Source organism: Onychostoma macrolepis, chromosome 20, assembly GCF_012432095.1.
Source record: "Onychostoma macrolepis isolate SWU-2019 chromosome 20, ASM1243209v1, whole genome shotgun sequence".
NCBI lineage: Eukaryota > Metazoa > Chordata > Actinopteri > Cypriniformes > Cyprinidae > Onychostoma > Onychostoma macrolepis.
In genome coordinates this window covers 11,185,190-11,202,486 of record NC_081174.1, presented here as the reverse complement: position 1 = coordinate 11,202,486, position 17,297 = coordinate 11,185,190, and the positions used below count along the sequence as shown (strand labels likewise).

The following is a 17,297-nucleotide window of genomic DNA, read 5'->3' as shown; positions in this document are numbered from 1 at the left end:
GATAAATATCAGTTTCAGTCACAAACCGATGAATTTAACAATCATTTTCTGGAACCAGAACTCTCCACCTTATAAAATAAGCAAACCTAGATTTACAAAATGCTCTTATTTTTGTGCTTTTGTTGTTTGTGAAAAGGAAAAAAAAAAATATTTGCACTTTTAGACACCAGTAAAATACTAAGTCTCCTTGACATTTAACATTTACAATTATGAGCAAAAAACCTACAAACCCAAACACACTTTTATCAGTTTATTTGGAAAACAAAAAACATTCAACCCATTTCCATACATTACACATCAGAACTGCAACAGCTTTACATTCATCACAGATTCAGACATTATTCTTCATTCTTGAAGGTGATGTGTAATTTCTTCACAAATGGAATTGCAAAAATAATTATTTTCAAACAGATTTCCCAAGCACCCCTAATGTATTACTGGTCAAACAGACAAACAGATAGTCATTCACACAATAGTTCAACCGTGTCAGGCTGGTTGTTTTTCACATTTACTTTCACTGTGCCGTTTAATATCAGAAAATGACACACTTTTTCAGCTTTACATAAAGAGATGCGGTATAAATTGCAGTTAGCTTTTATTCAGGCAGAAAACCTGGTAATGCAACATTTTCTTCATCTACTATTTCATTCACATATGCAGACAGGAATGAAACTTCAGCTAAACACTGATGGAACTTCAATAACAGTATTAAGCACAAATCTATGCATTTAATTATTTTGACCATATGTTTTACGAAGCTGATATTTTAAGTTAAATATAGTAAATATAACCATTAACTGAGAGTCCGGCCGGTTCATTTGCATTGATAAAATATAGTCAATCCCTAATTACAAGGACAAACCCAAAGCCTCACCAGCATCTTACTGGACACGGTCATACAGTACTAAAACTGAAACATATTTCTACGCAAGGCACTGTACTGTTACTGATATGAATATACACAAATATGATGGACAGGCAGCAGAATGTGTAAGGCGACTGAAAACAGAAGCTACATTCCAAAGTAAGGTGTTGCCATTATAATAATGGTGCTTTATATCTGAATAAACAGAATTTTATATGACTAACGCACTAGTTAGGCACATCACATGTGTTTGACAAATAAAATGACTGTGAAGCACGCAATGTGTCATGTACACCCAGGTAGTCAGGTTTGTTGTTGCTTAACATCTGCAAAAGGCACAGTGTGCAAAAGCAGTCAAACAGGACATAAACGTGTTCGTGTTGAATCTGTCACAACAAAGGTCAGTTTGATGGATTCAGATAGAGTACATCTGTAAATGTGTCTTACCAGTATATTTGAATGACATAATGCCAAAATTGAAAATATTGAACATAATTCATGACCCAGGCTGCCATAAATATTCTGTAATATTTTTCATGTTTTTGAAACATCTTTTATTATGATCAATAAGGCTGCATTTATTTGATTTAAAAATGCAATAAAAAACTATTTAAAATAAATATTTTCTATTTTAATATATTCAAAAATGTCATTTATTCCAGTGAAGGCTCACATGATCCTTCAGAAATCATTCTAATATGCTGATTTGAATAATAATAACAAAAAAAAAAATCTTACTGTCAATGTTGAAAGGAATTGTGCCAGTATTTTTGTGGAAACCGTGACTATTTTTCCAGAATTCTTTGATTAATAAAAAGTTCAAAAGAACAGCATTTATTTCACACAGAAATGTTTTGCAACATTATAAATGTGTTTATAGTCATTTTGATCATTTGCGGAATAAAAGCACTGATTTCTTAAAGAATAATAAAAAAATAAAAACTTACTGACCCTAAACTTTTGAACAGAAGTATATATTTGTAGTGTGAACAACAGTAATAGTGAAAATTATATATATATTAAAAAAAAAACACATTTGATATTAATTTTATATTTCATCAAAATTTGAAGGCAACCAGCTTCAGCAGATTTTTGAGTTTGCTCAACTTATTTTTGTGGGAGATTCTCAAATTTTTGTTGTATAAACTTAAAACGACAAGTTGAGAAAACTCAAAAATCTGCTGAAGCTGGTTGCCTTAAAATTTTAAGTTGGCTCAACATCTTTTTTTTTTTTTTTTTTACACCGTGTATACATTGTCAATCAGTATAAAATAAGAATGTGTTTTTGTGAGTCATTAAAAAAAAAATACTTGTATAACATGCACAACCCCATTCTGTGGTGCAACTGGTGCTGTGTGCATTTAATTTAAGCTCCATTTCAACAAACAGCAACAGAATTCTAAACCTACAGCCAGATGAGAGCATAATTTGCATATTAATCCCTGTCCAAATGTGGAAGTGTACTTATAATGAGAGATTGTGCTCGGACATGTTGATATATTCACACCCAATTCAGGAGAACAGGGTGAGGCTGGCCGTTGAAACAGAGAAATCAAATAGTTTGACCACTTTGTGACAGAGTGAAGTTGCCTTCATTGAGAAAACAAAAAATATGTGCCATAATTTCTAGAACGTCAAGAAAAGTTTTGAAAATAACCCTTCCACTTCCCATTTTTGTTCATTTAAACTCGCATATCAGTTTGTTCTCAACCATGCAAAGTGTAACATTGTATCATTTAAATATGCACAGCCATTATCTGTAACATTTACAAAAAATATTCTCTATACATCACATATCTAAACTAAAACTAGCACAACAAAGATTGAAAAAGACAATCCATAACCATAATAACCAGATTTGTCAGGAGGTAATCCAGTACCTGAGAGCAGATCATCGCTGCCGGAGTCACACAGAGGTTAACCAAGGGGTTGCATTGCATTGTGGGAGTATAACTCCAGTATGTTACAGGAAGGTCATCAGAGTGCGGTGAGGTTTTCTGCCAGGTAATATAGGCTGTATCCATTACATATGATACAGCAGAGGTTACAAAGTGAGGACAGCAGGTGATACAGCCACAGCCGACCACTCAGCTTTTTATACTTGGGATCTGTCTCGCAGAGCTTGGCGTACGCTTCCCGATTGGACGAGAGTCCGATGTCCTGACCCAATCCACAGGCCTGCTCAATCAGGTGCATGTCTGCCATGATTTCCGAGGTCATCTGACCAAACCACTGGGCATTCACTGCCGCCACAGTCACACAGACAAAAAAAATGAAGATCTAGGGAAAAAAACAGAAAGCTGGTGGAATCAAGTCTGTCACCTTACATAAAGTACCCCAATATCATAATATTTTCCTCCTTGCGTTGTTCCAAAATGTATGGCTTTCTTTCTTCCATTTAACAAAAAAATAACTAATTTGAAGAATGTGTTGGTCACAACGGTCTGATGAATTTATCACAAACAGGTAGACTTTATTTGATTGACTGGAGTGGTGTGGATTAATTGATGTGTTTATGAGCTGTTTGGACTCTCATTCTGACGGCACCCATTCACTGCAGAGGATCCATTGGTGAGTGAGAGATGTAATGCTAAATTTCTCCCATCTTTTCTCATTAAGAAACAAACCTGCATCTTGGATGGCCTGAGGGGGAGTACATTTTCAGCATATTTTAATTTTTGGGTGAACCATTCCTTCAATATTTGTGCATTCATAAGAGAAGTGGATATGCTCGGTTCATTAATAAATCTTTCTTTTGAATGTGATTTTAGTCAAAGAATCCGTTGATCCAGTTCACACAACCAATGATTTGTTCATAATTCAGACTGATTCCGGACTTAAAAATTCAGGCACTGATTCTCAGTTCACATAAAGCTAAAGAGAAGATTGTCATGAATAGTAAAAAAAAAAAAAAAAAAAGGCATTTTTTTAGTAGTTTGGACCACTTTTATGGAGCTCTAGTGTCCTTTTTGAAGTTTGAACCGATTTTTTCACAATATCTTCTTTTTTTGTTCCACAGAAGAAAGTAAGTTCTAGAGGTTTGAAACGACATGATGGTAATTCTTAATTTTTATAGTGAACTATTCTACATCTTTTATTTTTTTTACTGGGAATATAATGTTCTTAATACCTGGAAGGCCTCTTTGTCATCCAGCATGTTGCTAGGATGGTACATTGCAAAGATGGTGAGGTTGAAGAAAGCACAGGCTGAGCCGATATGCAAGTAAAACGGGAAGAGCCGGCTCTGGATGAAGCCAAACGTGTGTCGGTTTAGATGGTTGTCCATTACAAAGCCTGAAAGATTTTTTAAAAAAAACAATGACTTTGTATATCATAAACCTTGTTTATAACAGAATATTAGTTTAATGTATAAAACTACCCTTGTGAAAAAAGTACAGACTTTTAAAAATAGTGCTTGCTGTAGAAATAATATACTTTAAAAGAATATACTAATATATTAGTGCATTATATATTAGAATATAATTTTTTTTTTCCTTCTTCTTTGAAGCAGCCTACACTACAATCATTCTATTAATGTTCTACCACCAATGAATGCAATGAAAAACAGTAACCACACCTACCTGATATGAAGGTGACCCATATCTGCATTCCCCAGAAGGTGGAGAGAAACATGAGGTGAAGGAGTTTGGCAGTGACGGGAGGCTCTCGGTCTGTAGACATTGTCACAGGCACACTATCGTCTTTCACCTCCCTCACTCACTGTCACTATGCTGTTTAAAGGTATGACACAAAATGACACAAAATGCCTTATTGTTCTTACATCACACAAGATTATGTAAGACTCAGAAGCCATAACAGTTTTAATGTCTTAAATCATGTACTTGATGTGATGCACACTACAAAACACACCCTGCGTTATAAACAAAAGAGGCAGAGGCGATCACCTTTCACCCATATGACTAACAGGGCATACCATAAATGGAACAAACCGTCTTAAATAAGATCTGCCCCCTAATATAAATCATATCAGGCACACTGACTGCAAACTATTGTGTGGGGCTAACAAACCAACAAGACAAATAGGGAATATAATTAAAAATCTGAAAGTCAAACCAGCTTAAAATAATTAAAATTATATCACAATCATGTTGTTCCAAACTAAGAATGGCAACACTAGTTAGGGTTGCCAGGGTTGCCTAATGGCCAATCATAACTAATCCAAAACCAGCCCAATGACCCTAGACCAAACTATGCAAAATATGCAACTTTCATACCTAAAATAGATATTTTACAGTCATTGTTATGCATTACACAAATTACAATGTAATAGGCTGGAAGTAATAATAAAAAGTCTTTCAAAAATAAATAAATAAATAAATTTACTACCAGTGCACCTTCTTCACAACAAATTGGTATTTGTTAGAATACAAAATGGATGAAATATTTCAAGCATTTCAGTCAAACATAATTTAAGACAATGTGTAAAACCTATAACTCACAGGAAAACGCAGACTTGGCAACCCTGACCCCTGTCACTTCCATTGTATGGAGAGAAAAAAAAAATGTACCAAGAAGTGAAATATGACTGTCAAACTAACTAACATGGTTTGTGCTTCACAGAAGAAATAAAGTCATACAAGACATGAAAGTAGGCATAAATGCTAACAAATGTTCATTTTTGTGTGAACTGTCACTTTAAGAATCGTAAGTGTGAGTGCAGGGCTGATTCACTACTAACGCCATGTCCAGAATGTGGACTGTGTCTCAAAACATACTACGCTTCCTACCTAGACTGCATCTTTGGCTCCTTCTGAGTACACACGCGCCTATAATTACGAGTGCTATCTATATAGACAGCTCACTAGTTGTTCACATACAGCCATGGTGTCCAAACCTCTAAAGCTTTGGTTTAAACACCGCGACTCTCTCCAAAAGAGGAAAATTCTTTCCTATTTGAATTGGCACCAACTTACAAGACAGACAAGCTCTCGTAGCACGTCTGTTGCGTCATGTGAAAACTACACCTGGGTTATGAAATACTGGATATCATTACTGCTACATGCTGTCTCCATGATGTCGATCTACTTACCAGACGATCACCCGTGACTATGTAAATCGTCGGTGGCCGGTTGCGCGTCACGGCCAGTAGCAACACCATAAACGTACGATAAAGGAGGAACCGGTATGCAGCCGCAGTAACTCTCGGTCCGGTGGGCGGGGTTTATACGCACTCGGCATTCAAAGCGGTCGGAGTGGTTTGATGGGCGTGGTTTGTGTTTGTTGTCGTTATTGTTGGGCGTGGTTTTGTACACTGGTGGGCGTGCTTTGTGTAGACAGGTTTTCTTGATTATGGTAATTATTGATGAATGTAAAATATGTTTCTTGTACATTTACAAACACACATACATACACACACGCGAGCACACGTTGTTTAACTATTTACAGTCGTTAATAATGGTAATTTTAGATGACCTTTCGACCTTTAGAAATCATAGAAATTAATACTTTTATTTAGCAAGGATGCTTTAAATTTATCAAAAGTGATGATAAAGACATTTATAATGTTACAAAAGATTTCCATTTCAGATAAATTATACTCTGCTGTTTTCAACATAATAATAATAATAATGTTTTTGAGCAGCAAATCAGAATATTAGAATGATTTCTTAAGAATCATGCGAATGGAGTAATGATGCTAAAAACTCCGCTTTGAAATCGAGGAATAAATTACATTTAAAAAATATTCTAATAGAAAGCAGTTATTTTAAATAGTAAAAATATTTCACAATATTTCTGCTTTTGCTGAAGAGACTTCTTTAAAACATTTTTTTTTTAAAAAGCAACTTTTGACTGGTGTACACACACATTTTATTATCATTAATAATTATATTACTACTAGTAGTAGTGGTATTACAATAATTAAAACACTTGATTATTTTTTGATGAATATTTGCATATTTTTTGTACAAAACATTTGATATGCCAGAGGTGTTTACCACAACAAAGGACCAGTTAACTGATAAAGTCCTTAATTATAGCTGTTCTGACTGTAAATATTCACAGAAAATAATCACCGCATTCACTCTCACTTTGGCTTTATAGGGCATGTTCAAACTCGTGGATTAATTAGTGCTCAACATATCATTGGTTTGTATCTAATGGGTGTGAATGAGCAAAGGACAGGCTAATTCTCTTGGGTGCTTTCTTCACTGTTATCTCACTGCTTTGATGAACAATTGTTCAGGGGATAAGTTTACAGCAATTACTATGTGCAACTGAAGGAGAACAACATCAGTGATTCCTAAAAACACCAGGAACTTCAAGCAAATATTTGTGAGTGGGTTTGTAAATGTGCAATAGATAAGAAAACTTTGTATATCTAGGTGATACACAAATCTCTCTGTTGTCTATGGAGAAGCTTTGGCAGGTTTGGGCGCACAAAACAGATATCAGAAACCCAGAGTAACAAATTTCATTTTGTGAAATAATGAAATAACATGTTTTTTTAGACCTAAAATACTAACCTATGTAAGTGATCATACTAATGGCATGTTCATGTTCCTATAAAATAAGATTTTATGCAGAAGAAACCTGTCAATTTCACAGGACCAGAAAGAAGATGTGAAGGTAGAATTCAGTCACTAGAGGGAGACATGGTCAGCGGTCCATTGAGTCTCAATAGTCTGTAAAGCAATGTTCACAAAAGCTTACTAATAGATATTCGTTAATATTTGTATGGTTTAGTTTTTACTGGATATTAATAATATTGCCAAAAAGAGATAAATGTTCTCTTAAAGCAAGGATGTCAATTAATATGACAAGGAGATGACTGCTGAACAAGGTATTATCATAATGTGCTGGCATCACGTTACAGGGAGAGACTGGGAGCCGTTAATGTTCATCTGGAGCAGATGGATGATTGTTTTCTATAGCATATGTTCCACAACCATAAATCCACTCAACCCAAACCAATACACATTAAGCACCACCATAAAAAGCAGGAAAACTTTCCAAAAGCTCCATTATTAGAGCTTCCCTGAATATGATCAAAGCCAAATTCACTGTTATTGACAGCACAGCAGTCTGTAAATGAGTTAAATTATTCATTTTAATGGGTATGTTGAGACTGCTAACAATGTGGCATCCGTACAGTTTCAGTTCACCGAAAATACAAATACAGAAATATATTGTGAACACAGTATAAAAGGGCAAAAACAAGTTTAGAAGGCCACTAATACAGTATTGTTATTGTTGTGTTCATAGACCTAAAATAACCTAATCTATGTAACCAACAATAACAGTAACTGTACTAATGACAAAAGTAAATCCATAATTAGCACAAATACTGTATATGTGCTTTCTGATAAAAAGTGGTACATTATGGGTCTAAAAGAAATACATTCACAAATTGTGCCAGGCTTAGAAGTGTATAAAAGTAGATAAAAGACTAATTTTCTCTATATATCTTTATATCTACACAGATATTTAGTAGATAAAATATCCCTTTGAATACACTTCAAAAATAAATCACTATGTTGGATATTAAGACATTTAGTGTTGAGGTAGGCAACAATCACAATGTAGGAAAATAGAGAATATCTTCTCAAATATTATTTTTTGAAATAATCATTGGTAACTTTTATTTAAAAATTTGTTTTAACTATATATAGTGCTTAACAGATCATTATACAAACTCATTTATAGTTTATTTATTCACATTTGAATGTACACAAACTGTTAAGCATTATATATTGTTTTAATGAATCTAAGCAAGTGTTAAACCTTAGGAATAATAAGGACCTTTTTTGTCTTAAACATAGATATATGACAAGGGGGTTGAAAATGTATCTGGTGCTCCTTCATGAAATAAGAGTATTTGCCCAATGTGTTAATTTACTTCAACAAAAGGGAAGTGCAGTTTTTTCAGTATTTCAGCTGTTCTACTGGTCACACCTTTAAAGTTTGGTTGGATTCAGTGTCTTGCGGTCTTGCAGATTTTGTCATAGACTTCAGGAAATGCATCTTCGCAGTTGAGTTGCTTTCTGAGTTTATGATACAATGTGCCATCGAACATTTCCCAGAATTCCTGTCGTTCCATGTATACATCAGCATACAGCATCTGGAATCTAGAAATGGATGGAAGGACTTGTGTTATACAATACCCTACAGTATTACTTTGGCCTAATCTACCAAACAATGGAAAGATGAAAAGCGCTAACTGACCCATGAACGTCTCTGACAAACTTCTCCAGCTGCCGCGTGGAGGATCTGGCCTCAAAGTGTTTGACTTTGGGCTCCCCATACGCTCCGATATCAACATACAGTTCATCTTCATCTCCTTTAGGATGCACCATTCCTGGCTGGTTGGGCAGCACGAAGGGACAAAGCCACAGAGGATACACCTACAACACACACATAACCATCAACAGTGTAGCACATCCAATCACCTTTTTTAAACAGCAATATAATAAAATAACTGTTTTCTATTTTGATAGACTTAAAAATGTCATTTATTCAAAGCTGAATTATTCCAGTCTTCATTATTACTGTTGTTAAAAACAATTGTATAACTGCTTCGTATTTTTGTAGAAACTGTGTTACATTTTGTCAGGATCTTGAATAGAAAGTTCAAAAGAAGAGCATTTATTTGAAGTAGAAATTGTTTGTAAGATTATTAATGTCTTTTCTGCCACTTTTGATCAATTTAATGCATCCTTGCTGAATAAAACTAATACTTCCTTCCAAAAAAAAAAAAAAAAAGTTTGAATGTTTGATATATTGGTAATACTGGCTCTTTTTCCATCATAGACATTGTTCTGATTTGGCTGCTCTAGAGCTGTTCAATTTGTAGTCATAAAACCTGGAAGAGCGTTAGCTTTTCAAGTCATGCGTTCCCCCAAGAATCTCTAATGGGTTTTCAGAATAGCAGCTTTCGATTTTTGAGTAAAATAAGGTCTGTGGTGAACATTACTGGAACAGACTGACACATTTTGTTCTACAGTAAAAGACATTTTGACGCCTGCTTTCACTTGAAATGAATATACAGTTCCTTATTGAACCTTTAGTATGTTTTGAAATAACAATTTAACATTTACTAGTAATTAAGAAATGCATTAATATATTTTTAAATAAAAATGTATACAAAACTGTATAGCTTTATGGTATTAGCTATCAATTTTCACCTAATGTGTGTATATTTGTGTGTGTGTGTTTGGATGTCTCACATGTATGTCCTCGTGGAAGCGTAGGATGGCAGACTTGATGTGCTTCATAGGGACCAGCATGTCCTGCACCACGTGGTGCTGCTCGTACAGTTTGCGGATGGTCTCTCCCTGAGTGAGCTTCAGTAGAGAGATCTTAGGAGGAACCATCCAGCCGAACACATACCTGAACAATGGGTTATTCCCAAACGGAATGATGTCCTGAAAACAGACAAGAAATGGTGGATGTAAAATAATATGAAATAGATAAGGAGAACAAGATATAGAAAAAGCTGACAGAAAAGAAATGACCAATCAACATGTTCAGTAATTAAGTGCTGTCAGCGAATGGAAGAACTCCATTCTTCATGTTCAGAAAAGTCATGTTTTACAGTCAAAAACACTCCTTCTGACCTTGTCCATCTTAGCTTTCGCTGCATAATTTATTCAATAATGTTAGACTAGTCCTGCCACTCAACAGACAACGCACACTTCCTGTAGCTAATGGACGGCTTTAGTGGATATAATGCATCGAAACTGTGTGCGAGTATGTTTGAGAGTGAAAGAGAAGGGTTAAGAGTGAGAGAGAAAAATGTGGCTTGATTAAGATGGAAGAGAAGGATAATAGTCTTCCCTATAACTATGCATTATGGGACAAGTGAAAAATGCTGTAGCTAATGGAACCATAGAGGAGGAATTGCATGTATAAGTGTCAACCATAGATACACTTTAAGGGTACACCACAAATCCAAAGCCAAATTGAAAGTTAAAACTTGGAACAGGCTTTCTCAATAAGAGTCTGATATTAATAATATAAGATACAATCCCAAGTGATCCAATCATAATACAACACTAATCATACAGCAAAATGTTAGCATAACTGTGGCGATCATAATCGAATATTAAACTCCTCACATTACAGTGGACTAGAATAATTAAAATGGTTGCATTATGGGATACTCGTTGAAAAATACAAAAATGGATAAAGGAATAATAAAGACAATTCTGAAAATTTTGAATAACGAATGCAAAAATGATAATATGTGACCCTGGACCACAAAACCAGTCTTAAAATTGAGATTTATACATCATCTGAAAGCTGAATAAATAAGCTTTCCATTGATGTATGGTTTGTTACGATCGACAATATTTGGCTGAGATACAACTATTCAAATATCTGGAATCTGAGGGTACAAAAAAATCTAAATATTGAGAAAAATGCCTTTAAAGTTGTCTAAATGAAGTTATTAGCAATGCATATTACTAATCAAAAATGAAATTTTTATAAATTTACGGTAAGAAATTTACAAAATATCTTCATGGAACATGATCTTTACTTAATATCCTAATGATTTTTGGCATAAAAGAAAAATTGATAATTTTGACCCATACAATGTATTTTTGGCTATTGCTACAAATATACCCCAGCGACTTAAGACTGGTTTTGTGGTCCAGGGTCACATATATGTACAGGTAGATATAGATAGAGTGCTCCCAAAAGTATTTATGCATTTGAGCTTTACTTATAATGTAATTTCATTATATAAAACAATATCAAACCAAGTGACATTTATCTGAAAGAAATAAAGCAAATATTTTCAAGCAAAACATTTCAAAACAGATGTTTAAATGATAAAACAATAAGATGCACTACCATTCAAAAGTGACCATAAACCCATTTAAAATGTTACAAAGGATTTCTGTTTCAAATAAATGCTGCTTTCTACTCATCAAAGAATAGTGAAAAAAAAGCCTGCCATCACAGCAATTAATTATATTAAATTTGAAATGTACTAAATAAAACAATTTCTCAACATTACTGTATTTTTGATCAAATAAACACAGCACAGCATTAGAGACTTCCAGACTTTCAACAGCAAAAAAAAAAAAAAAATACCCCAATATAACCCCAAATGTTGTGTAAAACAAGGAATTGTTGTGAATCAAGATAATTTGATGCTCTATATCCGTGGATAATCGGCTAGGACAACTACGTGAACTAAAAAATGACACAAAAAGACAAAATATGAAAGAAAGAAGAAGATAATTTGGTAGTTGTGTTGTTGAGTGAAATTTTCCAGAGTAATTTACTTGTAATTCCCAGAAGATGCTGCGGGTGTGTCTGTGGTAATAATGCCGGAGAGGAATGTACTCCACTGCAACACGGTTCTGCTTCAGGAAACCCTCCACATGCCGAAAGAACCACGGCTTGTAATAGAAACCTATACAGTTAGTCTAAAAGACAGAGAAAAACAGAGAGAAAATGAAACACTATGATAACACAGTGGTGTTCAATTGCAGATAAACATGCAGCAGTGCTACTGGGAAAGTTGGCTCCTCGATGGCCGAACTAGTAGCAACTGGGCCATAGAAAAAGTAAAGCAATCAGATTTGCATTACAGATATTCATTATCACCTTGTTAGGCTCTGCATGATCTGTCATGGTGCCCGTCATAATCACAGCCTCGTCCCGAGAGTACTGCAGTCCCTCCACAAACTGGTTCTCCTTATTGGCTGATTCCTCTGCAAACTTCTTGCAGATAGCATCCAGGCCACGTATAGGTTCGTAGTGAAGCTTCACCCATTTGCGAGCTGGGATTATCCGGATCTCTGCCGCAACCAGGAACCCCAAAGTACCGCAGGACCAGGGAACGGCATAGAAGAGGTCAGAGTTTTCTTTCTGTGAGCAAATTTTAAAACATTTGTTTTAACATGTCTATGTTTGTGTTTGTTTTACATCATCTGTAACAACGCCCTCACCTCAGTGCAGCGGACCAGACTACCATCAGCCAACACCAGCTCAAAAGCCACACAAATGTGCTGAAACAGGCCATAGATGTGGGATGAAGACTCAATGCCTGTTCCCATTACCAGCCCACCTGAACACAACACGAGACAGTCGTGAGAGACTGTTTCTTGTTCCTCTATCACAATACATTCATAATATAAACCGAATTAAATATTTCATATTACATTTAATGTTATACTACTGTTCAAATTTGTTTTTGAAAAGTCTCTAATGCTCACCACAGCTGCATTTATTTGATTAAAAAAAGAAAATAATAATAATAATAATATTGTGAAATATTATTACAATTTAAATGAACTGTTTTCTATTATAATGCACTTTAAATAGTGCTGTCAAGCGATTAATCGCATCCAAAATAAAGTTGTTTACATATTATATGTATGTGTACAATGTTTATTTATTTATGTATGTATATATATATATATATATATATATATATATATATATATATATATATATATATATATATATATATATATATATAAATACACACAGTCTATATTTTGAAAATATTTACATGTATATACATTTATATTATTATATTTTATTTATAAATATTTAATATATAAACATTTTTCTTAAATATATACATGCATGTGTTTGTATTTATATATACATAATAAATATACACAGTACACACTCATATATTATGTAAACAAAACTTTATTATGGTTGCGATTAATTGTCTGACAGCACTAATTTTAAAATATAATTTATTCCTATGATGGCAAAGCTGAATTTTCAGCATCATTACTCCAGTCTTCAGAAACATTTATTATTATCAATGATGAAAAAAGTTGTGCTGTGGAACGTTTAACAGAACAGCATTTATTTCAAATTCTTTTTACTATTAGTATCTGTAAATAAATAAATAAATAAATAAATACACACACTTTGACACTTTGCAACTGTACAGTATATTGAACCTGAACTATATATATATATAGATTTTACATATGGTTTATTTTTATTTCTATGCTACCAAAATGTGGGACATATTTCTGTGATTTATGTTTTTATCATTAAACACTGAATAAACCCCAAAACTGGCTAAACTTTCAAAGTGACAAAAATGTACTATGTAATGGGTGATAAATAGGCTACAGTCAACAATTTTTACAAAAATGAAAAATTTAACAAGATTCGAAGTGCACTATATATATATTTTGGCTAATTTTGATGTTTATTAGACATGTCAAATAGAATCCTTCAAATTTCATTCCATTTTCTTCTTTATAAAACACAATACTGTATGTCATGTTCATGTGACCCGCATACCTATTTTTAGCCAAATTACCATGTTCCATCACTATGTGAAAATTATTTTAAATCTATGCACTTTTGTGTGCACATACATCTTTTGTTGTGTTTTGTTTTATTTTTAGTTGGGGACTTGGCTGTGAGTAACATTTTTAATACTAATAGGGTTTTTTATGTTACCGTTACATGAATTAACTTAAGTAGTTCTCTCAACAACAACAAAAATTTGCTTCTAAAGCTTTTTTTAAAAAAAAAAAAAGTAATGAAACATCAAAGTCAATCTTATTTGTTGCCAACTGAGAGATAAAAAGGAAGGGTCAAAAGTACAAATAACTGACCTTTGATTATAGACGCATGACTCTAAATTGCTTTTAGGAATGGTATTATATAAAACGATCGCTTTCAAACAGTGCTTACAGTATCAAAGATATAGGAATCAATGCATGTGGCCAGAAATATCTCCTATCGTTCAACACTTCACAAACACAACACACCTTTCCAATGTCTTATTACTAAGTATGGTGTCTCTACAGAATTACAAATGAATTTGAAGGAGAGTCCGTGTAAAACATTTCTCCGCCGATGAGCGCTCTTTTCTGGGATCTATAAACACTTTCAGCAATAGGACCCGTATCCGCCCTAATCTAATCTGCCTCATTGAAACAGGGACTATGCTCATCCATAACCGAATTATAAGCAGCCTCTGATGCACCACACACGGCATATAATATTGATCAGGAGAGAACGTTATGCTCCATTTAAAGAAAGCGAATATCTGCAAGTGCTCAGAGACATTAAACAAATCCCTTGTGGTGCATGCAGAAAGAAAGAGAGAGATTATACAGGTTAGAGATGATTTACAGTCTTCATCCAAATGGAGAGAAGTGTTACTGTGTGCTGAATAGAAAATGTTCAAATGCATCTAGACGCCACATAAATAAGAGTTTGCTGTAATCTGAGACTTGGTAACAAACAAGCATAACTAGGCTTAATGCACAGATGCAGAAGAAAAAAATATATATGTGAACCCTTAATGTGTATGTGTTACTGAAATTATGCAGGAATCCACAGAATGTCCAAAGGTTCAGATACTTTTACAATAATTCAAATAGTAAGTTAATATTCAAATGCAAAGGAAGTTGTTTTGGACAAAACATCCAGTGAATGATGCAGGAATAATTAAATATTTGGTTATTTTTTTTTCTCTCATAAAACCTACCAACTGTGAGGTCATCGAGTTCAGGCAACACAGGCAGTGTCCAGCCAATAGAGTTGAGCAGAGCGGTCACCTGACCCATGTTAGCTAAGGGTTCCACACGCACCACCTGGAAAAAGTAAAAAAAGTTTGATTTGTTGTTTATGGCAATTGTACATTTCCTCACTTTTCATTGTATGTTTTTATCAGCTGTTTGGACCCTCATTCTGACGGCACCCATTCACTGCAGAGGAACCATTGGTGAGCAAGTGATGTAATGCTAAACTTCTCCAAATCTGTTCACATGAAGAAACAAACTCATCTACATCTTGGATGGCCTGAGTGAGTAAATGTTCAGCAAATGTTCATTTCTGGTGAACTATTCCTTTAACTTTAAATGAAGAGAAGAGATTTAAACAATTTTACTGTCAAAAAAATAATATCTGGCAACAGCCACCTGACGGTTTGTGTCCACCTCCAGGATGTCCATCATGTTAATCATGATGTTCTTGTGTGTCTTCTTGTATTTTCCCACCCTGAGAGATACAGTCAGCCATCCTGGACGACCTGTGCACATATGTTTCTTCCCTCCCTCTTTTTTCCATTCTCGCACCTGAAAAATGTAAATGGTCACATTTTATTAATACCAGATTGAATCAAGGTTTCATCAAATTTATACACTATTTTTTTTTTTTTGATTCAGCAAAACCACAATAAAATTACCGAAAACAATTTTAATTATTTTAGTTAACAATTACTACAAGGATGCACCTGTCATGGTGTGCCGAATGGTAGGGGGCGTGTCAGTAACTTTTCGCCACGCCCCTACTATCACAGGCTGCCTGCTACTTTTTTTGTACCATCAATTTTTTTTTCATCAGCATTTCTTTGAAGAGACACCGCCTACCTTTATACATCAAGCCGTTTCGTGCATTTCATGCATATTCATTAATATTACATGTATTTCTAATTTGTATACATAACGCATTATCATCAATACCAAAGACTAACGTTACATACAAAGACTATAGATATACTTGAAGGGACCTTTGGCAATACTAAAGTATATGAAATGTTAAAGTAAATGAAAGAATGTAACATAAAAGCATTCGGCTAGAAGTTTTGCAGATACCTGTCTCTGAATATCTCTGACTCGCTGGTCGTGCTGCTTGGGTGCTGAGCACATCTTGAAGATGATCCACGCGCGCAGGTAATAGTACACATCAAAGATGACGGATAAAGGGAGCAGAAAGAGGCAAACGAAGATCCATCTCTGGTGTACTATCACGTACTCCAAGCCCTTCGCCTTAATCCACACCAAAAACAAGACAACTAACCCACCCAAATATAACAACGGATCCATTCCGACAGCTTTTTAAATCACTAATCGCCTAAGTTACAATGCAGTTTAAAAGCGCATGGAGCTTGTTGCTGGCTTTTGATTTAACAAGTGCTTTTTATTTGTATTCACAGCGGACGAGCATAAATCTACATGCGTTAACACTGTCTAATAAACTGCTATTTAAAGCGATTTCTCGTGTTCCTTGCGCGCACAGTCTCCCCACTTGCACGCGTACAATTTGTCATCTATATTTTACATGGTGTTTAGGAACTTGCCCAGGTGGCCTAAGCACCGCCCCCAGCATGCGATGATTGGCCAGTAGTGCGTCAAATCAGATGACGCCAGTGGTGGCGTATCATCAGTTCAGCCAATCACAAGAAAGAAACTCCGTCACACCATTGACTCAGTGAGATGTGTTCATTATTATACAGTAGTTGAGAAATGAGGCGACTAGTGATAGCAGTACAGTTATAGGCATACATTTAAGCATAAAAGATGATTCCAATATCACAATTTAAAATATTATTCCAGTACTATAATGTAAAATTAATAGAATATTCTTACCCGGGTTTAGAAAAGGGTTTTATTTAGTGGTTTCTGAGTAAAATAAATTATTTGGTTAAATTTAATGGAAGATTGACACTTTTTGGGTCATGAAACTTGTT

The 17,297-nt window shown here is 34.5% G+C and overlaps 2 protein-coding genes across 4 annotated transcripts; both read right to left on the bottom strand.

Moving 5' to 3' along the window:
* Positions 1–237: 237 nt before the first annotated feature.
* On the bottom strand, positions 238–6,051 carry si:ch211-121a2.4 (transmembrane protein 205). Of its 3 annotated transcripts, none has more exons than XM_058757066.1 (4): positions 5,916–6,051; positions 4,447–4,596; positions 3,996–4,159; positions 238–3,145 (listed from the first exon to the last, which is right to left on the bottom strand). In XM_058757066.1, the coding sequence occupies exons 2-4, from the start codon at positions 4,544–4,546 to the stop codon at positions 2,843–2,845; spliced, it is 567 nt and encodes a 188-aa protein (XP_058613049.1). In that variant the 5' UTR covers positions 4,547–4,596; positions 5,916–6,051; the 3' UTR covers positions 238–2,842. The 3 variants fall into 3 exon arrangements, with proteins under 3 accessions (XP_058613049.1, XP_058613050.1, XP_058613051.1); XM_058757067.1 differs by lacking the exon at positions 5,916–6,051 and adding an exon at positions 5,800–5,899; XM_058757068.1 differs by lacking the exon at positions 5,916–6,051 and adding an exon at positions 5,326–5,342.
* A 1,865-nt stretch (positions 6,052–7,916) lies between these two features.
* dhcr24 (24-dehydrocholesterol reductase) lies at positions 7,917–16,894 on the bottom strand. Its single transcript, XM_058754843.1, has 9 exons — positions 16,423–16,894; positions 15,748–15,903; positions 15,315–15,420; positions 12,787–12,905; positions 12,443–12,706; positions 12,118–12,261; positions 10,051–10,248; positions 9,050–9,228; positions 7,917–8,952 (listed from the first exon to the last, which is right to left on the bottom strand). Exons 1-9 carry the CDS (start codon positions 16,651–16,653, stop codon positions 8,799–8,801), a joined length of 1,551 nt encoding a protein of 516 aa, XP_058610826.1. The 5' UTR covers positions 16,654–16,894; the 3' UTR covers positions 7,917–8,798.
* Positions 16,895–17,297: the final 403 nt, after the last annotated feature.

Bases quoted from the DNA above. Each gene is read 5' to 3' on its own strand.
- si:ch211-121a2.4 (XM_058757066.1), bottom strand. From the start codon at position 4,546: ATGTCTACAGACCGAGAGCCTCCCGTCACTGCCAAACTCCTTCACCTC. The intron at 4,160-4,446 runs GTAGGTGTGGTT...AAAATCTTTCAG, and splicing joins ATGGGTCACCTTCATATCAG to GCTTTGTAATGGACAACCAT. The intron at 3,146-3,995 runs GTATTAAGAACA...TTTTTTCCCTAG, and splicing joins ATGACAAAGAGGCCTTCCAG to ATCTTCATTTTTTTTGTCTG.
- dhcr24 (XM_058754843.1), bottom strand. From the start codon at position 16,653: ATGGATCCGTTGTTATATTTGGGTGGGTTAGTTGTCTTGTTTTTGGTG. The intron at 9,229-10,050 runs GTGAGACATCCA...TGTGTGTTGTAG, and splicing joins GCTTCCACGAGGACATACAT to GTGTATCCTCTGTGGCTTTG. The intron at 8,953-9,049 runs GTCAGTTAGCGC...ATCCATTTCTAG, and splicing joins TTTGTCAGAGACGTTCATGG to ATTCCAGATGCTGTATGCTG.